General features: G+C 33.3%; 1 protein-coding gene across 5 annotated transcripts in view; it reads right to left on the bottom strand.

Moving 5' to 3' along the window:
* Positions 1-26,259, bottom strand: part of Cont (Contactin) — a 106,797-nt gene that overhangs the window by 43,474 nt on the left and 37,064 nt on the right. For all 5 annotated transcript variants that reach the window (XM_076506236.1, XM_076506235.1, XM_076506238.1 and 2 more), the window contains exons 7-13: positions 19,923-20,112; positions 19,633-19,725; positions 13,015-13,215; positions 9,363-9,465; positions 7,584-7,771; positions 6,791-7,081; positions 5,508-5,786 (exon numbers count right to left, since the gene is read on the bottom strand). In XM_076506236.1, the coding sequence (XP_076362351.1) occupies positions 5,508-5,786; positions 6,791-7,081; positions 7,584-7,771; positions 9,363-9,465; positions 13,015-13,215; positions 19,633-19,725; positions 19,923-20,112 (1,345 nt within the window). The remainder of the gene's footprint in view (positions 1-5,507; positions 5,787-6,790; positions 7,082-7,583; positions 7,772-9,362; positions 9,466-13,014; positions 13,216-19,632; positions 19,726-19,922; positions 20,113-26,259) is intronic.

Here is a 26,259-nt window from a genome sequence, read left to right as displayed (position 1 = left end):
GCTTCTATGTGATTCAGGGCAAGAGAAATGGCACAGAGTTCAGCAGTGAACACAGAAGCTGTACAGGGGATTCTGCATGCAACCACCAAACCACAACAAACCATGGCAGAACCCACTCAGTCACCTGATTTCGAACCATCTGTATAAATAGGAATGGAAAGGCAGTTTGAAAAATGTTCAGCAAATGCCAGACAGTATTTCCAACCCAGAGTGTTTGCTTTTCTCAGATGACTTAAAAATAGGTCACATTTGGGGACTGTAATAAGCCATAGTTGGATGGTCTAGAAACAGCAATATTATCCAAGGACAGACCCAATTCATCCAACTACATCTGGATACGAAGGCCAAAAGAAGCAATGGCAGATCGTCTGTTCTGAAAAAGTAAGGCCCACTGAGGAAGGAAAACACAACTCCAGGTGGGATGCTTTAGTAAAGAATGAAGTTTCAAAGCATGTAGTAAAGATAGTTGCAAAAGGCAGAGGTGCAAATAAGGTTAATGAGACTATGTATGAGCTCTAACCTGGGGAAGTGCAGAAAGTCCTTGATGATGAATGGGGTCCAGCATATTAAGGGCCGAAGTCCTGATAGAGCCATAAACCTGTGAGTGATTCACAATCGAGTCTCAATTAAATAAGATAGCGATATATCTTTAGCATAGGATTTTGATCTGTTCCCCAAGTGGTTGAAGAAAGGACATGGAAGATGTTCAGTGCTCTTGTATATTTGACTTGTAGCTGCTTGATGTATGGTATAAAGGTCAGCTTGCAGTCAAAGATAAGCCCCTAGAACTTTGTCTCAGGGACCACAAGGCAGCAGCAATACGGAGTTCAGGATCAGGGTGAATACCCAGTTGGCAGCAAAAGTGCATGCAAACAGTTTTAGAGAAAGAGAAGTTAAAGCTGTTTGCAGGGGTCCACTTTAGTAAACATTTGATCCAGCTTCCACTGGGGCACGCAGGTCGGGTGGCACTGACCACGGCTAGTCACTCTCAAAATTAGAGGAAAATAATCGCTGCCTCGTGGATTATTGTCAACCCTCCATGAAAAGTGGGAGAATAGTGAAGGGGAGCAAATTTAGAGATCAGTAGCAGTAGAAAACAGACTAGATGCATGAAAATAAGTATAAGAACTGGTAATGAAGAGAGTAAGGCTGAGATCAAAGAGCACATATTCTACGGAGCAACCCCTCCCATGAATATCAGCACTTCCTCAGAAGAGATGATGTCCATTACAGTCCCCCAGGATTAAAAAGGGAGACTGCATCTGTTCAATGAGAGCATCATGGTTTGATTGATCATAAGTCTCTCTTGGCAACAGGTAGATAGAACAAACAGTGATGGTACGACCCAAGGAAACAGATGACTATGGTCTCCAAGGGTGTGTCGAGTGGCAAAGACAGGGTAAGCACATGCTGATCAATCAGCAGTGCCACCCCTCCATGCACTTGTCCATCAAACAGCCTGTCATTTCTGAACAAAGAAAACTGCCGAAACGTGACTGTATCAGCAGGTTTCAGAAATGTTTCCTGTAAGAAAGGACACAAAGGATGGTAAGAATCAATCAGTTCTTTGATGTCATCCAGATTAGAAAATAAACCTCAACTGTTCCACTGTATCAAATTTTTTCTTATATATAGGTGAATCTGGAAGAGAGCCCTTCTATTTTTGACCACATCTTTTATCTTTATTCTCTTTATTCTGTTGACCTCCATGGATCCTGTCCTAGGCATGTTAGGCAGGTCTTTGGTGTTGGAAGAGGATTCCAGCAACTGAGGATGTGAAAGAATGATCGTTTTGCATCTTGAGGTGGGAGAAGAAGATGTACCCGAGGAAATGCTTGTACCCAGAACCAAAGGAAGTGGATCTTTGGATTTGCTGGAATGTATGTAAGGGGGCAGAGATGGGTGTTGAAGTTGATTCATCAACTTTTTTAACCATAGAGGTCCAAGACTTTTCATTTGGTTTGAGAACAATTCTTTTAGAGGCACAGAGACATCTGTCTCTACTCCCACTGTAGTTGTAGAGTGAAGTGCAACAGCGTATGTCCAAGATGAAATGGTGGACAACAACTTTTGAGCCTGAGTGTAAGTAATGTTTTGAATCATTTTCAAATGCTACACCTCTTTTTCTTCCAACTATTTAGGGCAAGAATAAAAGTAGGACGAATGAGAGACATTGCAACTGATGCAATGAGAATTCCATTTCACACTCATAGGCATTATGGTCCTTGCCACCACAATGAGCACGTCAAGAAGCCATGACATGAAGTGACCAAACCACTGACACTGGAAACATCCAAGAGGGTTTAGAATGTATGGGCATACCTTGAAATTAAGATAACCTACCTTGTCGATGGCAGGTGGATGTGGTGATGCAAATATCAGAATGAGGACATTGGTCAGTATTATAATTCCATCTTTGTGAGTGCAGGTATGCCTCACTGCAGAAACACCTTCGGTAGAGAAACTAGCAAAAATCTCTGACTAGGGGATGTTTTTCAAATCCCTTTCAATAATAATTCCTCACGATTTATTCAAAGTAGTATGAGGTGTAACCTCAATAGATATATCCCCAATTGCCCTTGAATGCAAGAGAAGTTCACTGTGTTGAGATGTGGATGTTTCCACCAATATATCACCAGACCAAAGCTTCTGTAGTGACTCTGGAGAGCCAGCAAGTCCATCTAGTTCCTTCTGAATGAAAAAGGGAGACATCTATCCTAAAGGTTTGTCTGAAAAAGAATGTAGTATAAGAAAATGAGTTACAATAGGTGTTATAGATATTGAAGACTGCTGCTCAGAATCTTGAGGGCATGATCATTTACCTATGGAATGTTTTCTTTATGTGGTATTTAGGTGTTTTCTATGGTTATGTTATGTTTATTTGATTTGCAGTGTTTGAAAACATGTGAAGGTGACTTTTTGTATTTTTTCAATCTGGTTTCCATTTTTCTACTTGTTTCTCCAATATAGAAGTCATGGCAGTTATCACATTCTATTTTATAAATAATGTTGGTGTTGTGTTTGTCAGTGCAGTGTTTACCCAGTATAGACCTTAGTTTTGTGCCTGGTTTTCGAATAAATCTGGTATTAATTGGAATGTCATATTTTGTTATTAGTTTTTGCCAAATGTTGGTTATTTTTCTGCTGATGTTGGGAATATATGGTATGCAGCTATATATGGTTTTGTGATTTTTTAAATCGTGGGATACATTTACTTTTGTTAGTTGATTTTGCTTTTTGTCTACGTGTGTGCATATAATATTTTCTACGCTTTGTGAAGGGAACTTGTTGATGTTGATGAAGTATTGTTTTATTTTGCCTAATTCATCATTAATTTTATCTGGTGAACATAGTTTTATGGCTGTGTTTATTTGGTTTCTTAGTATGTTGAGTTTTTGTTTTGTTTCATGTGCTGAGTCCCAAGGTATGTATAGTCAAGTATGAGTGATTTTTCGGTGGATTTCTGTTTTAAATTGTGTGTCCGTTCTTGTAATTTTTAGGTTAAGAAATGATATTTGATTGCTTTCTTTCTGTTCACATGTGAAGTTAATGTTGGAATGTATAGGGTTAATGTGATTGAAAAAATTAAGTGTGTTCTGTTGATGTGATTCCTGCAATCGTGTCATCTAAATATCTATACCAGTCATCACAGATAGTAATACACATGTCATATACACAAGTGTATATAAGGGATAATTTCCGAAAGCTGGAAAGAGATGAGATGGGGCCACTGTGTTTGACTTGATACAAGATCAATATCTGAGCAAACCGATGAGACAGAAGGTTCATATTTTATATTTTTTTGTTTGTTAACCTCAATAATTTGGGATCATAACTTGTACAAAACTACATACTTTGCATTTTGACACCAAAAACATTCAATCTGAACCAGTGCTGCATTCAACATACTATGTGACACACAAAAATCAGTGTTTTTTCAATACTTACTTTTAAATAAAGAAATTTAACAATGTATAGTAAAAATATGAATTACATCATACAGTGTGACACCAAACTTATTGACATAAATTCATAAAATAGTAGTTCAATAAAATTTTGAATTCAGGTGAACAAACATGATGAAATGGCCTTGGACATGTGACCTGTAGTGACTATATCAAATCCCTCTCAATTATAACTCCATGCGAGTTCAAAGTAGCATACAGAGTACCCTCAACAAGTGTATCTCCAATAGCCTTTGATTTTAGAAAACTGCTGCAGATGTTTCCACCAAGATGTCTCCAGAACGTAGCTCATTAATTGACTTTGGAAAGCCAGCAAGCCTCTCTTATCTCTTCTAAATGAAAAAGGGAGATATCTGCCCTGATGGCTTGTCAGATAAAGAATGCATGATGAAAAAAAGAGGTATAGGTACAGATTGGAGTGGTGACTGTTATTCAGTTTTCTCTAAACATGGCCATTTTCATATCAAAGGTTTTTTTTTGGGGTAGGGGGTGATTTGGGTTCAGGAAAGCCATCCTAATTCCACTCATCTACAGGAATTCAAAACCAAGGTGATGTGTTCAAGTGTCACTGATATAAACTGACTCACCAAGGACACCCCTCAATCACTAGCTTCCTCTCCTTCCTTTCTTGGAACGTCATGTACAGTAAACACTTATGTAGATGTTTAGATTTGAGAGGAGATAAAAAGATAAAGAACTTTCTACGGGAAGTACCCTCACAACATAGAGGAATCCACATTGTAGGGAAAAGGTAAAAACATGAAATTACACATATGACTAAGATATTTTAAGATCATTCAATAAGAGATAAAAGGTAAGTATATATATTTCCATTTATTAATTTTAAAAATTTCACTGCATTGTACATTGATGATAACAGAATTAATGGCAATGTGGAGAAAATGGAAAACAAAACATAAACTTTTACCTTAAAAATTTGATATTCATTTAGCAGGTTCTAAAAACTATGCAAATTAAATGTGAAAACTAAGATAATAAATAGTATATTATAATCAAAATGTAAATTACCTTGTAAATGAGCTATTCAAAGTCCAACTGCATATAATCACATTACACAACAAATTTTATAAGAAATTGTATAATCAAAATTAACTTTTTTTTAAAGTACATACATTTATAAAGGTTTTTGTTAAATTTCAAATGTTAATGTTATTTAAATCTATAATATTTATAATCAATGATCTTTTCTAACAGTAACTATGAAATTTTTGCTTTAATAATACAAAGGTTATATCCATTCCATCCACCTTTCTGTTTTGTTTGTTTGTTGTTAAGCACAAAGCAACACAATGGGCTATGTGTGTCCTGCCCACCACAGATACTGAAACCCAGTTTCTAGCAGTACAAGTCTACAGACATTCCACTGTGCAACTGGAAGGCCCATTTTTATGTGCAACTAAATTAGACAATTACAAATAAATTATACATATAAAGCTAAACACTTGTTTTTCATACACATCTTGGACATTACTTAAGATTAACTTTAGAAAAATTAATAGTCAGAAGTTTATTTCAACTCACGTAAAACAATTAAATTTCCAGAACTCTTGTCTGAGCCCAGAGGATTTTTAGCAGTACAAGTATACTGGCCTTCATCTCCACGTTGTACAGAAGTGATATAAAGATATCCATTGTCTATCAACTGAATACGACCACTACCACTTAATACAACACCATTGTGCATCCAGGTAAACTTGGGTTTCGGAGCAGCTTCAGGACGACAAGGAATTGTAACATTTCCTCCTTCTCCTGCATACGTTTCTTTCTCCAGAGGATACTTTTCAAAAGTTGGACTTAAAGCTGTAAAGCATTTATTAATAATGTATCAGTAAACATATATTCAGCAAACATGTTTACAATGTAAAGAAAAATCATAAATGTGAAAGTATAATTTTTTAAATCTTGATTACTGAAAAACGAAAAATTGCATAAAATCCCACATTAATGAAAATATTTTACTTGAAGTCACAAAAAAATCTCATTCTACCAACAATAATAACAGCAATCTGCACTGCTATATAAACTAATTTTAAGAAGACAAATGAAAAAATTAAAATATTTTGCCCTGAAAAAGCAGCTATCACTTCTAGAGTTCAATTAGTCCATTGTCCATTAGTCTGCAAGTTCAAAAAGATTTTAGATTAACTTTCAATCAAGCCTTTTAATAGTAGTAGTGACCTCAACCAGCCAAACGCTAATTTTCTCAGTAATATGATTTATCTTGTTTTTAATTCATAAAGCTACCTGAACAATCTGTATCAAAATAAAATTTACCAAGTTTTTCTACAGGTGTAAATAATGTAAAATAACAACAGCTCCAAACTCCAAAGGAAGAATTAAACCTCAACACTGATACTACATTGAAATGATTTTCCATTGAATTCTGGACAAAATGATAATTGTGTTACACTAAAGATGTGGAAAAGAACAAACTAAAGTAACTAGAGGCGGTAGTATATCTTGGTAATTTTCACAGTTTTCCTAAGAACAATATCACCAGTATTTTAAAATTTAATGGTGCTTTTTTTGATGATGCACTTGTGCTTTTCAAAGTTTCATTTTCTTCTATGTAACACAATTTATGTACTTTATAATACCAGTGAAATGTTATTAAAGCACAAGTGTTATCAGATTAGTAATAATAGAATTTGACTACTACAAATTTTAAAAAAGTAACTTATCTTTAAATTTTGCAAATTTTCACCATTACATTTTAGTGGAACAGAATTTTTTTTTTTTTTTTTTTTTTTTTAAAGAGGGATGAAAACAATTTACTTATGAATACAAAATAAATTGTAACTCACTAATAATTCGTAACTGTCCTGTGGAGTATGTAGAACCTAGTTGATTTGTGGCTTTACACTGATACATGCCCTCATCTCTTTCTGCAATCAGGTTTTCAATTGTTAGAACATTTTCAAAAATATGGTATCGGGTGATGTCAGAAGGCATCAACTGATCAATGAGAAGTTTCTGTCCATTCTTCCACCAACTATAAGTAACATCTGGTATTCCAAAAGCTTCACAAGTCCATGTTAAGGTACTCCCAGTGTCCATCACTTTGTCATCCAGATTTATTGTAAATTGAGGACGTGCTGCAGAATAGCAGATAAAAACTATATATATATCCAATACACTTAATCAATTAGGTTATCATATTTGTATCATTCTACTGGTAATAATAAAGATTAATCAATTTATTCTGCAAAATTTAAAATTTCTCAGAAAATGGGGTTCGTTACGCTACCAAAATTATTCATTATTTTTTATATGCTAAAATATATTTACAAATATAGTCCAGTTTATTCCAGCAGTAATAAGACAAATTCTAGCAAAAAGTTAGACATAAAAATAATGATTAGGCTGAGCAGTAACCTCGATTTTACAAAATAACACATCAAACAGAGATCAGAAATGTTTATGCAAATGAGCAAGCAAAAACTTACACTAACATTACCACATGTATTAACAACAAAAAAGAACTTCCTTGTTTAAAACCTATTATCAATAAAATTTCATTAACTCTAAGACAAAAAGAAAAAATTATGCTTTTATAACTTATTTTTAAAAATAAAAAATTCTTAGGACTATACAAACCTTGTATACTAAGAGAGACAGCTTTCTGTATAGATTCAATGCCACTACTAGCAACACATATATAGTCTCCCATATCTTCCACTCGTATGTTTGGAATTATAAGAACACGATTGTAATTGATCATATAAGAACCCTGTGGTAGACTTCTGGATGACCCATCACGAGTCCAATTATAGAAGGGAACAGGACTGAAAACATTAAAAAGCCTATGAATTTCTCTTTACATTGATAATTTGATTTTTTTTAGAAATAAAATAGTGTTGACTCTTTATGACAAACTTACAAAATGAAGTGTTTATGATAAACTTACAAAATGAAGTGTTTATGACAAAGGTCTTGCTAAAAGCTCTCATACACATGTTGTGCAATACAAAAACCCATTTCAAAGTTTTCCCAGTCTAGTTCATTGAAAGCCACCAAAACTTTTAAGTAAGAAAACTAGAAAGTTTAGTACATGCATGTGTAACATATAACCCACAGACCACAAGGTAATTTTATCTGGCCTGCAATAAGTTCTTAAAATATAATTGAATCTGGCTTGTGAGTCACCCATAAACTTTTTTTCCTGTAATCAATCAAAGAAAAAAAAAAAGTGCCTACAAACTGATAAAATTCTAAATTTAAAATAATTTTTACAAATAAAATACAAAATAATGAACTCATTTTTGATCCAATTATTCTATTTTTGTCTTACTATTATTGTGTATATAGGGGTAACCACTGCTGTGTACTGTATAATCATGTGACAAGATCCATAACAAATTCATCTAAGCCAGTTTATATCTTTCACTTCAGAACAAAGCTCTCGGTAAAAAATAAATCGACAATTATCTGTACAGACAGGTGAAAACTTTGGCTTTCTATTGCTTATAAAGAATACAGAGTTAAAGATAAAAGATAACTATTAACAAATCCTGAAAGAGAGAATGTGACAAGAGGGGTATGATTTTCTACTTGATGGCTCTGTAACTACAAAAGACTGAAGGTCAGGAATATTATTATTTGTTTTTGTAATAATACTGTAATGAGTAATTTTCATTAAATTTCATACTTATTGGAGGGGTAGTGAGTAAATTAAAAGAAGGGATTACCTTGAGGAAAAAATGTCATTTCTCACACTAGAAGAAATTCAGGATTTTCTTAAAATTTTGCCTTATAAATTTAACAATGTAAAACTTACGTAATACTAAAAATAGGATAATTAGCTATGAATGCATCTGATCCACCTATTGTTACAGTATATGATTTAAAACATTTTTCATAACTTTTATTATTTGAATAATTCATTCACTATATCTTCTACTGCTACTCTGTATCCTTTTTGTGGTAGTAACAAGAAATTTTGTCAAGGAAATCACAGTTGTTTCGAATTTGTTTTACTTGGTATGGTGTGACCCACAAATATATTTAAAAATTGCTATCTTGCCTACACCCTGGAGGATGTTGCACATGCCTGGTTTAGTATATGGCACAATTACTTAATATTCATTTAATCAGTTCTTAATGTATTTTAATACTAGTTTCCTTGGTAGAAACTTGTACTGAATGTTTTGATGCAAAATTTAGCATTACACTAAAAGTTTGGACTATTTATATACTTAATTTTCTATTAACATAAGTTAAATAAAAAAAAATATTTATTTTTAAATGTTTATTTTGTTAGCTGTATCAACAAACACACATCTTGTAATTAATTTTTTTTTTCATCAGGACAACTTCTAACACTAATATTTAATGCATTATGCTGAATACTGAACTATTACATAAGTTAAAACTCACTATCCATAAGCAACACATTCCAGTCTAACATTTTGACCTGCTAAAGGAGCTTCTGGAAATGACTTTGGAAAAGTGTTGGGGAACAGCAACTTCTGTCCACTTGCTACAAATGGAAATAGAGCAATATACTTAAAGAACCAAAAATAATTATAATTATTGCTGTGAAGAAATAAGTCAAAGAACTTTCGTCTTCAGAAATAAAGTGAAAGAGTTTCTGTACTTTAGTAGGAATGGCAACATTAAAATGTAGAATTGAGTATGTACAAAATGTTGCTGTACTACTATTCTTACAGTTTGAAGTATGAAAGTAAGCTAAGTGAACAAAAAGTCGTTAATCTGAAGATGACTTAATAAGGTTGAAACACTGTTCTGTACTTTATTTTAATTAAAGTGCTAATACCTATACCAGCTTTCTTGAGAATACATGAAAATAATATTGTAATTAATATATATTTTATCTTGATAATGTGGCTTTCAGGTTTTGTTTCATGAGGTTGTCTGTTTCCATGAGATATCTAACCAGCACGGTCAATAAGTATGAGCTGGATTTCCAATTTGTTTCTGTAATTATTAGGATCTCCAATCTGAATTCTATTAAGAAGTTGTGGAATAAAGATACTAAGGATACACACAAGCAAATGTTTTTATGAAGCATATTTCAATTTTCTTTAAATCTGTGCAGCAGATTGAAAATGTTAAAAATGTGGGCATTTGTGAAGTGCTATACCAAATATAGACAATACAGGCTTGAAGCCAATTGCAGGAGTTAGTCTAAAACTAAATGTTGGAACATCTCCTTGTGAGCTTGTACAGAGGAAGTTTTATTACATCATACCCATTCTCACTTTATTTTCTCAATGTTTTCTAAAATATTTTTCCACCTCTTCAGTCACCTTTTTCACAAAAGGCGAGATTATCTTATGCATCATTTTCATTGGTGTTGATATCCTGTATGTATATCATCATTGTGGGTGGGTGTGCACCATAATATTTTGGTTTGTGCAAATAATGGTGTATACATGCATGTCAAACATTTTGTGAGTAGCATGCGTACTGTACATGTGATGACAGACATACTATAGTGTGAAGTGTAACTTGGTTGATACGAGTTGTGATTTTGTGGATATACTAAAGGTTGATAAATTATTTAATATAATTAACCCCTTCATGACAGATCAGAGGTCAAAGGCCATGTCATCGCATGTGTTGACTTGCATTCAAAATTCTACTGACTTACTATTTTCTGAATTTATGTCAATAAGTATGAAATCAAATTGTAGATAATTCAAACTTTAATATTATGTACGAGTTAATTTCTTAATTTTAGATGTAAATATTAAAATAACATCTAAATATAAGTTTTAGTAAATCATGTGGTATGTTGAATGCAGCACTAATTAAAATTAGATGTTTATGACATCAAAATACCAAGTTTATAGTTTTGTACAAAGTAGGAACTCGAATTACAAGGATGACAAGCTCGAAAATAAAGAACTCGTCCGTTTTTGTTGTTGTTGTTGAGATATGGCTTATGTACTGAATCAAACCCAAGAGCCCCATTCACCTTTTTTGATTTTTGGAAATGGTCCCCTATATACACTTTCTTCAATATATGACATGTGAACAACCCAGTTGACAGCTTAGAAATTCCCCTAGTCTTTTCTCAACCATTTTAATCTGTGAAAAGACTTCCACGTTCTTTCGATTCAAGTTTTCAAGGATGTAGGTTCTGCCAATAATCTGCTCTAACTTTCATATTTTTTTAGACCTAAATACAGCTTAGTTATTAAACTTTATAAACAACAGTAGAATTCTATGGTATAAGTGCAGTTATTTTTTTTATTTCTTGGTTCTTTAACCAAAAAATTTTTTTGGATATCATCCACGTGCAAAATTTTAAAAGGGTTAACAACCTATGTCAAGCAGCAACCAAGTTCAACGGTGATAGCTAGAAAAACAACTGTTCGCTTTACTTTTTTATTTATTGTTCTATATTTAAAGAAAAATAAGTTTCATAACTTATTTCTAAATAGCAATAATATATAATGTTTAATAATTGAAATGTGGCTGTATATTACAAAACACTAGTCCACTAAAGCACAGCTAAGACAAAGACAGGTCACTTCGTAAAAACTAAAAGGTGATTTTTATATTATTGAATATGGTAACATGATTGCATGTGCACGGTGTCAACACAAGTTGTGTAATGTTAGCTTGGCACAACTGCAAAAATCAATATTATATATATGTGACATACTTAAAATAAACATTTCTAATTTTGTGTTATAATATGTAATAATTCTAGCATGAAGAAAATCATAACTTATATTTATTTCCTAATTTTTTTATGATAGTTATGAGGTCAGTCAATTAATAGACTCCAAATGGTTAAGGTATAGAAAATAGAATATAGTATTACTGAAAACAAACATTTGAAATGCATTTAAGAGGTTTTAGAGATTACACATAATAATATGATATTTTGGGGATGAAGAACAGTTTTTTTAATCATAACACAAAATCACTTTGCACTCAGACTAGTAATGAAACACAATATTTTAAACAAATCTTTGGCAAAAATATTTCATTAAACATCAGATTTTTGTCCACATAAAAACTCGTAATCTTTACTAAAAGTCTACCAAATTGTGTGAAGATACATATACTGTATCAAAAGTTAAAGTGTAAATACTTAATTTGTGCAAATGTGTATACAAACTTGTATCTATTATACCTAGTCTGTTGCAAAAGCATTAACTACTTCACACTACCACATAATCCCAGTACTGTTGTTCTATTTAGTGTACTTATAACTATAAGTCTGTTTGCTACACAGCTAGAAATGTTCAACAATGTCAGTCAGTTAGGAAGATTGAGAAATTTATGGTTTTGTGAATTTCTTGTATCTGCTCTGCTGATCTTCTCAACTAGTTTATGATTTGTAATTTTGTAAGTTATTACCTAAGAGTGTCTCAAATACTTTTGAAGATGTATCATTTGGTTGTTAAAGGTATATATGAGTAAATAATTTGTATTTCATGTATTATGTATAAGCCCCCACTCCTACTATAAGTACCACTGTACTTACGACCACAAATACAAATACAACTAAACTAATTTATTGATGTAGGTTAGATATTAACTTTGCACTAGAAAATATTAAGAGCAGTTTGGCAGAAATAGAACTTCGCACCTCTGAGTGTACATAACTATATCACAAGAGGCTTATACAATTCTTAAAGTGTACAATGACTAGAATTCTTTGAGTATGAAAAACAAAAAATAAAACTATAAAAAACCTAATGGTCTGTTTTGATATTAAGTCTTTAGACACAGTTTTTCTTGAAAGAAGCAAACAAAGTTATAACCCTAACAACTAAATTTAAAAAGCTTGAAAACAAACTACTGTATTTGAAAATGGCAAAATACTTATTTTTCAACAACCAAAAAATGTCACTGGAAAAAATATATACACACAAAAAAAAAACATCACTTAAGCCTAGAGAAATGCAATATATAAAATCTAGTCTCATATTATATTAATTTCAAAAACACAGGTGACAGGGCATTTTATGTTTCAGAACAATCAGTCTTATTTCACTTTCTGACAAAAAATACACACAAAATTACCATCTGCTTATGGCAAACTTACAAGCAGGTTCAACTCTCAGAGAAAAAAAGGGTCCAGTTCTTCCAGTAGAGGAAATGACACTTTGAACATTACACGAATAGTTAGCTCTGTCAATTTTCTCCAAGTTGGAAAAATAGAGATTGCCATCCCTGGATACAAATACTCGCTGATCTTCTTCCACAAAATTAGGAAAGGTATTTCTAGTCCAGTAATAATTCACTTCTAGAAAAAGTATATAAAAGTATAAGATAAGTACATGATTTGATAAATGTTGCTTGCATATTTTCATTTAAAATGTTAAAAATTGGTTTTGGTGTTTTATGGTGCAAAGGAAGTAGACTATCTGTGCCAAACATCCAGTAAAAAGTTAAAATTAAAGTAAAACAAGAAAAATTCATAAAAGGAAATTAAGGTAAAGCAAAACAAAGTTTAATTTTTGAAGTTAGAAAAACAAATAGTAATAAAACCAATTTTTACATCCAGTCTACAGCAGTAAGAGAAAAACTACATTCATACAATCTGTAAAGGACCTGGGGTTATCATAATTGGAATTATTATAACCCCTCCAGGAAGACTAACAGGTAAGATTAGAAACCACCATGAGGTCATCTGAAGTTGGCCTTAACAGTCCTGGTTCTGAGTTATCTGACATTATAGCATTTTCAGAAAGTAAAAGTAAAAAAATGTTTAAAAAGACTTGCAGTAAAATTGTAAATATAACTCACCAGAATGACTTACGGGTAGTTTAAACAGCAGTGTTAGTTGCCTGGAGTTGGCCTTTCCAATCCTGGTTTTAGAGCTATTTGACATTACAGCCAATTTTCTAATTCCAAATCGAACTAGATGTACTTTGATTTTTAAAGGGGACTCACATTAAAAAAGGTCTAATCTATAAATTAAAAAACTTAAATACCATTAAAAAGATTAATGGCATTTAGAAAATTAAAAACATTTCTAAGATAGAGTGTCACCATTGCCAATAACACTGTCTAATGTTACGGATAAACCTTGGGACAGAACATGTTTAAAATAGTGCCGTCGTTGAGAGTCATAATGACGGCAAGACAATAAAATTTGGCTTATTGTGACCCGAGTGTTACACAGACTACACACTGGTGCATCAGACCCAGATAAAAGAAAATGATGAGATTAAAAACTGAGGCCATTGTGTAGTCTAGTTAAAACAACTTCCTCTTTCTGATACTTATGGAAGCAAGATGGTCAAAGTCCAACAGAGGATTTCATTTGGAAAAGTTTGTTTTCATGTTGCTTGCTCCAAGTCAGCTACCAATTGGCATGGAGCTGAGCCTTGAATACAGGACCATAGTCTATGTATGGAACAGGCACAGCAGTGATTGTGCCAGAGGAAATTTACACGCAGTGTTAGCAAGCTCGTTTCCACGAATACCAATTTGACCTGTTATCTAGAAAAACTGGATAAAAGTAGATGTTAAAAAGAAATGGGCCAGTCAGTTTTGAATATCAGCGAGAACAGGATGCACACTAACATGAAATGATTCCAGGGCCAATAGAGAACTAAGCGAGTCAGTATAAAGCTGTAGAAAGAAGTTGTAGAGAGGATTCTGCATGCAACCACTGAACCACAACAAACCATGGCAAAGCCCACACTGTCACCTGATTTCGAACCATCTGTATAAATAGGAATGGAAGGACAGTTTGAAAAATGTTCAGTAAATAACATACAGTATTTCTAATCGGGAATGTCTGCTTTTCTCAAATGACTTAAAGACAGGTCACATTTGGGGACTGTAACAAGCCATGGTGGGATAAGCTGACCAGTGTATACAGCAATGTTATCCAAGAAAAGACCCAATTTATTCAACTGCACCTGAATACAAAGGCCAAAAGCAGCAATGGCAGATCATTTGTTCTCAAAAAGCATGGCCCACCGAGGAAGGAAAACACAAACCCAGATGGGATGCTTTGGGAAGGAATGAAGTTTTGAAATATGTAAGTAAAGACAGTTGAAAATGGTGGAGGTGCAAAGAAGGTTCATGAGACCATGTATAAGCTCTGAACTGGAAAAGTGCAGAAAGTCCTGGTGCATGGCCATAGTCCTTAATGATGAATGGAGTCCAGCATCTTTGAGGCCAAGGTCCTGGCAGAGAAACAGATCAGTAATCCACAGTCGAGTTTCGAATGAATAAGAGCATAATATATCTTCAGCATAGAATATTGATCCACTCTCCAAGGGATAGAAGAAAGGACAGAGAGAATGTTCAGTACCTTTGTACACTTCACTCATAGCTGCTTGATGTGTGGTATAAAGGTTAGCTTACAGTCAAAGATAAGCCCCAAGAATTTTGTCTCGGGAACCACAGGCAGCACAACTTCACCAATACAGAGTTGAGGATCAAGGTGAATACCCCATTGGCAGCAAATATGTATGCAAACAGTTTTAGAGAGAGAGAGACGTTAAAGCCGTTTCCTGTGGTCCACTTCAATAAACAATTGAGGGCAATCTGCAGCTGGCTTTCAACATACCTCATGTTCAATGACTGACATGAGATGTGAAAGTCATTGAAACAAAGCCTGTTTGCAACAATAAGAGGGAGTGGTTCAGAGATGGCATTAATCTTTATACTGAAAAACAGCCCTGAGGGACTCCAAGTTCCTGTAAAAAATGACGAGAAAGTGTTGAACCCTCACGAACTTGGAATCTCCTGTCCATTAAAATTTGTTTAATAAAAATGGACAAACGGCCACATAACCCATACACATGGAGGTCTTGCAAAATGCCATACCTCCATGCTGTAACATAAGCCTTCTCAATGTCAAAGAATATTGATACAAGATGTTCTCATTTGAGAAAGGCTTCTCTGACCAGTGTTTCAAGTCGAATCAGGTGGTTCATGGTGGGGTGCTGTCATCAGAACCCACACTGGATGATTCCAAGAACCAAACAAGATGAGCATTAACCATCCTCTCTTAGGTCTTACAGAGAAAGCTCATCAAAGCAATTGGACAATAGTTTTAAAGAATCTTGGGATTCTTCACAGGCTTAGAGAAAGAAAGTACTATAGCCTGGCATCAGGCATCAGGAAAAACATTCTCCTGCCAGATCTGGTTAAAAACAATCTGAAGAAAGGCAAGAGAAGGAGATAGATGACACAGCATTTCATAGTGTATATCATTGAGTCCAACCGATGTACTGCCAGACTGATGAAGGACTAGTTTGAGTTACACCAGTGTGAAGGGACGATTATAGTCATAGAGACAATCAGCTAAAAAAGGAAAGAGGTGATAGCTCTGTTCGAGTCTTGATGGCTAAGAAGGTGGAGGAAGAAACAGAAGTGCTAGATACCCGACAAAAGCTATCACCTAGAGTATTGGCAATGCTCCAGGCATCAGCTACTTCCTGGCCATCAGAGAGCAAGATTGAGAGAGGGACAGAATTATATTGCCCACCGATCTTTCGAATCTTGTCCTACATGGCTTTGGAACTAGTGGTTAAAGATATGCAAATTGTGCACTTAATCCAAGATTCCTTCTTGACATCTTACCCACTCCGCATGTGCATGGGCCTGCTGGAAAACGATGTGGTGCGAGAGTGTGGGATACCTGTGAAAAGTATCCCAGGCCCGTTTTTGAGTCTTCCATGCCATTTCGCAAGCGGGATTCCATCACGAACGGGGATATTGTGGAAAACGTATCAAGGTTTTACGAATACACTGAGGAACTGCCTGTATAATAGTCAGTCTATGGCTTACAGATGATGGCAAAATCAAGTTCTGTGAAAGCAGAGAAAGAGGGTCAGTTTGCTTGATTCAGCTTCCACTAGGGCATGCAGGTCAGTGATATCAACCATTGCCAGTCTCTCTCAAACTTATATGAAAATTATCACTGTCTCGTGGATTATTGTCAACCCTCCATGAAAAGTGGGAGAATAGTGATGAGGAGAAAACAGAGATCAATAGCAGTAAAGGACTAACCAGGTACATGAAAATAAGTATAAGAACTGCTACTGAAAAGCAAATGGTTGTGATCAGAGAGCATATGCTCGAAAGAGCAACCCCTCCCATCAATATCACCACTTCCCCAGAGAAGATGATGTCCAAAGTCCCCGAGAATTAAAAAGGGAGACTGTAACTGGTCAATAAGAGCATCAAGATCTGATTCATCACAGATCTCTCCAGGCAACTGGTAGAGAGAACAAACAGTGATGGTAGGACCCAAGGAAACATAGAGGGCTCTGGCCTCCAAGGGTGTGTTGAATGCCAAAGACAGGGTGGACACATGCTGATCAAGCAACAGTGCCACCCCTCCATGCACTCGTCCATCACACAGCCTGTTATTTCTGTAGAAAGAAAACTGCTAAACGGTGACTGTATCAGCAGGTTTCAGAAATGTTTGCTGGAAGGAAAGACAGACAGGAGGGCAGGAAGCAATCAGGCTTTGATGTCATCCAGATTACAACATAAACCTCGACAGTTCCATTGTATTAAGATGGCCATTTTTTCTATGTGTAGGTGAATTGGGTGGAGAGCCCTTCTGTTTACGACCACGTCTTTCTTCTTTACTGTCTTTATTCGAGGAAGGTCTATCGACCTCCATGGATCCTACCCTGGGTCGATTGGGCAGGTCTTTGCTGTTGGAAGAGAATTCCAGCTACTGAGGAAGTGAAAGAATAATCATTTTGCATCTTAGGGTGGAAGAAGTTATTCCCGAGAAAATACCCGTATCTAGAACCAAAGGAAGTGGATCTTTGGATTTGCTGGAATGTATGTAAGGGACAAAGATGTGTGTTGAAGTTGATTCATCAACTTTTTTAACCATGGAGGTCCAAGACTTTTCATTTGGTTTGAGAACAATTCTTTTGGAGGCACAGAGACATCTGTCTGTACTCCCACTGTAGTAGTGGAATGAAGTGCAGCAGCATATGTCCAAGATGAAGTGATGGATAGCAACTTTTGAGCCTGAGTGTAAGTAATGTTTTGAATTATTTTCAAATGCTGCATCTCTTTTTCTTCCAACCATTTAGAGCAAGAACGAAAGTAGGATCAGTGAGAGCCATTACAACTGATGCAATGAGGGTCTGTCTCAAACTCATAGGCATCATGGTCCTTGCCACCTCAATGAGCACATGTCAAGGAACCACGACATGAAGTCTTCGAGTGACCAAACCGCTGACATTGAAAATATCTGTGAGGGTTTAGAATGTATGAGCGTACCTTGCAATTAAGATAGCCAGCCTTGATAGTGGCAGGTGGACATTGTGATGTAAATGTTAGAATGGGGACACTGGTCGGCATCGTAATTCCATCTTTGCGAGTGCAGGTATGGCTCACTGCAGAAACACCTTTGGTAGAGAAACTAGCAAAAATCTCTGACTAGGGGATGTTTTTCAAATCCCTTTCAATAATAATTCCTCATGATTTATTCAAAGTAGTATGAGGTGTAACCTCAATAGATATATCCCCAATTGCCCTTGAATACAAGAGAAGTTCACTGTGTTGAGATGTGGATGTTTCCACCAATGTCACCAGATCAAAGCTTCTTTACTGACTTTGGAGAGCTAGCAAGTTCCTCTAGTCTCTTCTGAATGAAAAAGGGAAACATCTGCCCTAAAGGTTTGTCTGAAAAAGAATGTAGTATAAGAAAATGAGTTACAATAGGTGTTACAGATGTTGGAGATTGCTGCTTATGATCTTCAAGATGTGGTCTTTTACTTATGGACTGTTTTTTCACTATTTTATTTAACTTTTTATTTGGAGTATCCATAATAAAAAAGAAGAATATTTCGGTGCTCACTGACCCCACCCACCATAGAGCCCTACGAGGAGAAGCACTACAATGCCAAACAAGGACACTGCAGGAATGCTAGGGTTTTGTGAGCACTATACCAAAACACCAGCATCAGACACAATGCCCACAACACCTGTTGAGAACATCCAACACTGGTACTTGGTTGACCCTAGCCCAAATGGAACAGTCAACTGACCCAAGGGGGGCCACCCTAAGGCTGCACATTTGCAGAAATTGAAGGCCAAAGTGGTGTGTTAGGGTTGGACCCCTCAACTACCAGGATCCTCTTTTCCCCTTCACAGGTCACCACGCACGGCAAGCACATGGGTGGATGTTTAGATCCCAGAGGAGATAAACTGAAAAAACAGAACATTCCCTGGGAGGTCCCCTTACCAAGAACAGGAATCCATCCACACCTAGGGGTTAAATCTGACTTCTCAAACATTCTATCCAACAAGAAAAATACAAAACAAAAACACTGAATATTGTTTTTATTAAACAAGAGTAAGGATTATTGTTTGAACAGCCTTATTTATATGCAAGATTTCACAATGAAAGATTCTTTTACAAATTTGTTTTTAAATAGTCAGCAGAACAAAATATACCTACCGTATTTTAAACTTACCACACAAATTTTACTTCAGTAAACTAGTACGTTTTTAAAATACATAATGATTATTATATTCCAAAATGATTCAACAGACATTCAAGCCCATTATTGCTAGACTGTAACAAATAATTCTTTCAAATCAAGAATTTTAAGCTCATCTAAAAATTAAATATTCATACAATAAAGATTGAGTAAACTGCTTTCAATGTCAAATTAGAATTATTATTTTTTAATTCCAAACATCAAAGGAAGTTACCATATACCTGGGTAATGTTGTGGAGGATCACACGTAATTGACTTCCCCCAGTACTCTCTGCCATAGTCTGGTGATCTCTTTTTGTTGAATTCTCCAATGACTGATCAAATGAAAGATTAAAATATATAAAATATATCAATAATGCATGCTTCATCAATAAATTAATAGTTTTCAAACACAGTTTTTTTTTTATTTAATTTCTGAGGATTTGGTGATATGTATGAAACAAATTTAGAAGTGGGTTGGTTGAAACAATGATAATGGTATATAAGAATAAAAATAAACTGATATACTTACATCCAAAACTCAAGTGCACAGTTTGACTAATAACTGTTCCAAACTTATTGGTGGCAGAGCAGTGATACTTTCCTCGGTCTTTGGTTTGATTGGGATTACTTATGATTAAGATACCATCAGTTTGTGTGTAACGGTAGTCAGACAGTGGATCAATATTCCGATTCACAAGATTATCTCTTTCATATTCTTCCTAAAAATATAAAGTCAAGAAGTAAAGAAAAAGGTGAATTTTTTTCTTGTACTGCATTTTCAAGAGTTTTAACACATTTCAAACACTACGTGGACAATGTTGGTGCTTTGTACCAACCCAGATATTATGAAACTACATGACAAATTTACTTGGTGTATCTTTGTGAAATTTAGCATGCTTTTAGCAAATATTACAAATACATTGTAAAAAAAAAAAATTCTAATGGTGTTATCACTGAAAATTTGATGGTAAATTTATTGAGTCAATTTGACTTGGACTCTGATTAATCTGAAATCAAGGTGATTTTCATGTTAAGAACAAAAACTTTTTTTACTTTCAATTTGCATAATCTCAAACTTTACAAATGTAGCATAATCTTCAATGTATGTTAAAATAAAAACTTTAAAAATATTGAATAAATCTAAATTAATTTTTTTCTTTCTACAAGTGATCATATATTGCAACAGAAAATAGTGTACTATTTGTTCTTATTGCCAAAATTGACTTTTGAAATCTGGGTTCATTTAGTTGTTTGCTTTACCCTCCCCCTCAGGGTATGTTAAAAGCCATTTATTACACCTGAACAGCTTTGTGTAAATAAACAACTGAGTTATAAGAGTGCAACAGTGAATTGCAAACGCACCTGTCACAAAATGTTCTATGATACTGACCATTTACAAGAAATTATGTACCTTTTGTTTAGCAAGTTTTTTTTATCTAACCCAACAAGTTTGTCATTTTTACAAATGTTGCTTTTATTTGCTTTTATAACAATAAAATAATGTATATATATATTTGTATATAAATAAATTTAGTACTTACTCATCTATACTCTCTCTCTTTGTTGTTGACAGAAAAAGCAGTGATGTGTTTTGTAAATACAGTAGTTGTACACAATATTTAAATTTTTATTCCATGTATAAAATTAGAGCAAGACACAATGTACTAAAATTACTATAATTTAAATGACTTTTCCACTAAGCTACAAATAGGTTAAAAGCCATTAGTTGCCTGTTATTCAACAATAATAATCACAGTTTGAAGTAAAGTGTCTAAATGAACATAAAGAAGTAGCCTTCAATGGATACTTATAAAAGATTATAATTCAAAGTTATGATAAGATAGAAGAAGCTTTAATGGTGAGTGTCACAAATTTATTTATATCCCACTCCCTCAAAAAGTAGAGAGATTTTATACTGTGAATTAAAATTTACAGCTTTAATTTCCATTTGACTGGCCTCTCTGACAGCCTCAACGAAATGTGGAAAATTGAAAATAAGAAAATCACAAGGGAAATGCATCCTGTGACACAAAGAAATGATTAATTTATTTAAACAGTTCCTTTTGAAACTAGAGATGTCAACTTAAATGATAGAAAAATTACATTTTTCATGCAAACTGATAATAAAGTTATTTAATTAAATTCATGTTTCATACATCTTTGAAGTCAAACAATTTCAAAACTTTTCCATAATACTTAAATAAATTTTCATGCCTTGCAAACCATGCTTTTACTTATCAGCTAATTATTTTGTATAGTGTTCTTAGAAAACAGACACTGTAATAGATGATCTTCAAGAGATAACAACAATGCATCAACAACAAAACATTATGAAACAAATATTTGTTTAAACATTTGGTCACAAATAGTTTTACATAAAGCAAAGGAGTTACATGTAGATAGAGTAATAACTACAATGCTACCATTAACTTTACTTTCAGCTTCATTCAGCATTATTTGTACATGATGCATGAAATGTTGAGTAAAATATTCCAGACAACTATGTCAAAAATAATATCTGCAAATAAAACAACATTTTAGGAAAATATTTTAAGCAGTTTTCTTTTTTCAAGAACTTTATGTTCTTAATTAGTAGTAAAAGAGGATTCATTGTTCAATTCAGAGAGCTTCTCAATTTGTTTCTCAAAGTCAGATGTGCAGTGTAGCACAAACTAGGTAACAAAAGTTAAGTTGCTAGCTGATTTATTTCTTTCAGCATTTTCATTTGCTGAGTACATCAGCATCTTCACATAAGCTTCTGCTCTCATTCTAAGTCAAACATCATTCATTAAATACTTCCTTTTCATGCCTATAATTTTGTTTTCCCAGATAGGCATGATATTTCAGTCTGGCTTCTGTGGCTGACATCAAGAGCTCTTTTGTCATCTCCGCATTTGAAACTCCTCTAACAACTTTAACATGATTAGCAATGATTCTGTATCACTTGTATTGTTCCTGGAAATTCTCCAAAATCAATTCTTTATTTGCAGAGAATCCTCTCTAAACATTAGCCTGACCATATAATAGATATGTTTTAAAGATCAGCTTCAGACCCAAATGTTCACATAAAAATATGTCAAGCCCACAGGAGAAGGGGTTAAAAAAAATCATATAAACTGTCAGCTTTAGTACTGAAGTTGTTTCTTTAAAACTATCTTCTTTTAGGAAGCATTCCTTCAAGCCTTAAAATAATAATTTGGAAAATACAGTACTGTTAGAAACCCATAAATATGGGAAAAAAACAAAAATAAATTTTCAATAAAGTATTTTTTATATTGCTTTCTTATTTATAACTTTCTATATTGTGCATATGAAGCACCTAAATTTCTTTCATTTGATGAAAGCAGTCTATTTTTCATTTTCAGTTATACTTTTGTAAAACATCCAGTAATCATTTTATAATACATCAAGTAAAACCATTGATGTTTTTTTAGATTTACATACTCTATGCATACAAGCTTGGATATTTTGATTAAACTTGTAACTACCAAATAACTGTCAAATTATAAATACTATAACTCTTAATGATCTATGCGTATCTTCACGAACTTCAGCAAGCTTTTACTAAAATCTTTGTACATAAAAAAGTCAAAAATTTTCAATAAAGTATTTCTTTAAGATATTTGTCCTCCTTGAATTTACTATAATCAGTTTTAATCAGACTAACTAGTCTGAGTGCAAGGTCATTTTCATGTTAAGATTAATTCTTCTCTTCCGCTTATAATTTTCAAGTGCTATTTGCATAACTGCTAGAACCTCTTAAATGAACAGTTTTTTATATTAAACAATGTAATTAATCTATTATTATTTCCACCCCTAACACTATACTGACTGAGTCAATTTAACCTTCTTGCTACTGGTATCCTTTACTGTGCATGACACAAAGTTTCAGTGTCTTATATTCAAAATTTTATTAAACTATTTTTTGTTTATTTTACATCATTATTACAACAAAAAGCTTAGCAAATAACCCATATTTTAATAGTACATGTTTCAAGTTCTGAATTCTACAAGGCAACTATTAAAAATGTCCGTAATTTCTTCTAGAGTGAGAAATGCAACATTTTCTCTCTAAGCATCCCCTCTTCTCTGTTTTATTCAGCACCCTTTCAATAAACATGAAATTTAATGTAAATTACTCAATAAAAAAATAATCACTACTCAAACAAACCTTAACTTTTATAGCTTTCTATTTTGTTTGGTTACAGAGCTATCAACAGAAAATCAAATCCCTCCTGCCATACTTATCTTTCGCATCCTCTCTTTCAGGATTTATTAATAGTTCTCTCAAATTTATATACATATGTTATATATAACCAATAGAAGGTCAAGGTTTTCATCTACCAAATGATGTATTGCATAACAGTGTGTTTAGAATATATAATCGTCAGTATCACTTAGAGCACGAGGAATGTTCCAGTGAGAAACTTAATGACTAGTTTGGATGAATTTATAATGCCTCTAATAGCATAGTTATAAAGCCAGAAAAACTATGAATGTTAGAGGAAATTGTTTACTTTTTGCATGTGTGTTATTTAATTAAATAAAAATTTATTGTCGTACTAGCATTAGTATTAATAACGTAGGGTTGCATATCATCAACAATCAACTGAAAGAAAAACAAAGTTTCGTCAAGTACTTTATTTCCCGTTTTTCATTTTTATTCTTAATTATTATTATTATTATAAAAGTAACAAAATGGATCTTTTTAGCTTAGCTAAAGTTAGATTATGTTAAATAATAATATAATACTGTTTCATGGGACATGTGAGCAGCTAATGGATAATGTAATTCAATGGAGTAATGCAAGCTGCATTTGCCCTGATTATGTTACAACTTATAATGATGTGAATAGCATTTTGATACTGCTCAAAATACAACAAAATAATAAAATGTAATTATATATATATTAGCTTTAAGGATAAGGAAATATAGTTTCATGTTACAATTTAAAGTTGCTCTGGAAGGGAGAAGTATTTTTAGATTATTTTGATTTTCTTTTTGGTGATTATGAAGTCAGTCAATTTAACTGATCCCATATAGATAAAGGGTAGAAAAAATGACAAAAGTTTTACTGAGAAAAACGTTTAAAATATATTTAAGGGGTTTTAGGATTGCACAAAGGAAATTTAAGGTTTCTGAGATGAAGTATTTTTAATCTTAACAAGAAAATTACTTTGCACATAGACCATTCAAAACAAATATCCAATATATTCATGGATAAATCTTTATTACAGTATATTAAAAGTACTTTACTAAACAACACAATTTCTTGTATATAAACAAGTTTTAATGTCAACTGAAAGACTGGCAAATTTTGTGAATATATACAGACTATATGAAAGTTAGAAGTATTAAACCTACAAATACTTTAAATGAGTACAAAGAGGTTGAGTGGTCAGTCAATGTGACCAAGCCTAAGTAGAGAGAGTTAAATAACCATTTGTTATTTAATGTAATTATTTCCACCCAAACTCTGAATAGTTCTCCTGAAAAGTGATTTTCATGTAAAATATAAAAATACTAATTTTTACCTTATAGTTTTCATATTTTACTTGCATAATCTTTATAGCCTCCTAAATAAATATCAAAAGTTTTTGAAGTCAATATTTATATCTGCTATTTTCTCTACAGTATCACTAACTAGCTGTTATCAATGTACATTGCAATGAAACATTTAAATTAATAAACAGAAGTATGTACATACCTTTTAACTATTTATTGATTCCCCTAATAACATCAACTGTGTTCAGCATGTGTAACTTTTCACTTAATTAACTTTTAATACTTTATTTTCCTTTCCTCTATTTTATCCTTGATCATTTGTGTTGTCACACATCAAGTACCCATGGGTGATGTTATGCAGCTGTTAGGTTTAGCACCTGTGGCATAATATTTCTTACACTCATAAGTGTCACAGAGCTGTTTTACAATTCAGAGTACAGATAAATTTAAAAATACTTAAACCTTTCAAATATAAATTTTAAAACATAAATAATACATAATTAAACATAAAAGAAAACCTAACTGCAATCAATTTATCAAATTAATATACGTATGGCAAGAGAAAATTGCCAAGTGCTACAGAATCTGCTCTCAACAATGAACTTAGCCTCATTTTTAATGGTACTGAAAGCTAATCAGAACCATGTGTTTCACTTGAAGATAAACAACCTTAAAGAAGGAGATATTCTATTTCTATTGGTTAAGCATGTCATTCAACTCAAAACAGTTGCGAAGCAACCCATCTTCTACTTTGTACATGTGCATAGCTTGAACTCAGAAATGTTTATAACACACCTTTTCAAGGTCAGTTATAGGAATTTGTATCATGTTATTTGTAAATGAACTGTATGTGTATGTAGTCTACTGCCAGTGAGAAAAATGTTTTATAAACAAAAAACACAACAAAACACACACACACAAAGAAGATTCTTTAATCAACTATTTTCAAAAAATTTTGTCCATAGTTACATGGTGTCAAATTGTTGACTGCTCCCAGTGTAAAGTCATTTTCATGTTAAGATTAAAAATACTTTTCCACTTCTGAAAATTTTCAAATTTTACTGCATAATCCTTAGGAGTCTCTAAATAAATATTTTATTTCTAGAAAATTTTTATATTTTATCTGTTAGAGTATAACTGCATACAGGATTGGTCAACTTGACTGATCTCATAACCACCAAAACAAAATTATGAAAATTCTACATCATCCATTTTATCTCTGGAATGATTGCAAATAGTAACAGAAAATCACAACTATTTATTCTCGATAGTTAACACCATGTAACAGTATACATCTATTTATATCTAATTTTAATGTTTCATTGCTCTTGAATCGTGTCCAATAATCCTGTCACACAAGT

This window comes from Tachypleus tridentatus, chromosome 6, assembly GCF_004210375.1.
Source record: "Tachypleus tridentatus isolate NWPU-2018 chromosome 6, ASM421037v1, whole genome shotgun sequence".
Taxonomy (NCBI): domain Eukaryota; kingdom Metazoa; phylum Arthropoda; class Merostomata; order Xiphosura; family Limulidae; genus Tachypleus; species Tachypleus tridentatus.
Note: the sequence above shows the minus strand (reverse complement) of the source record. Positions and strands in the feature narration are given on the sequence as shown.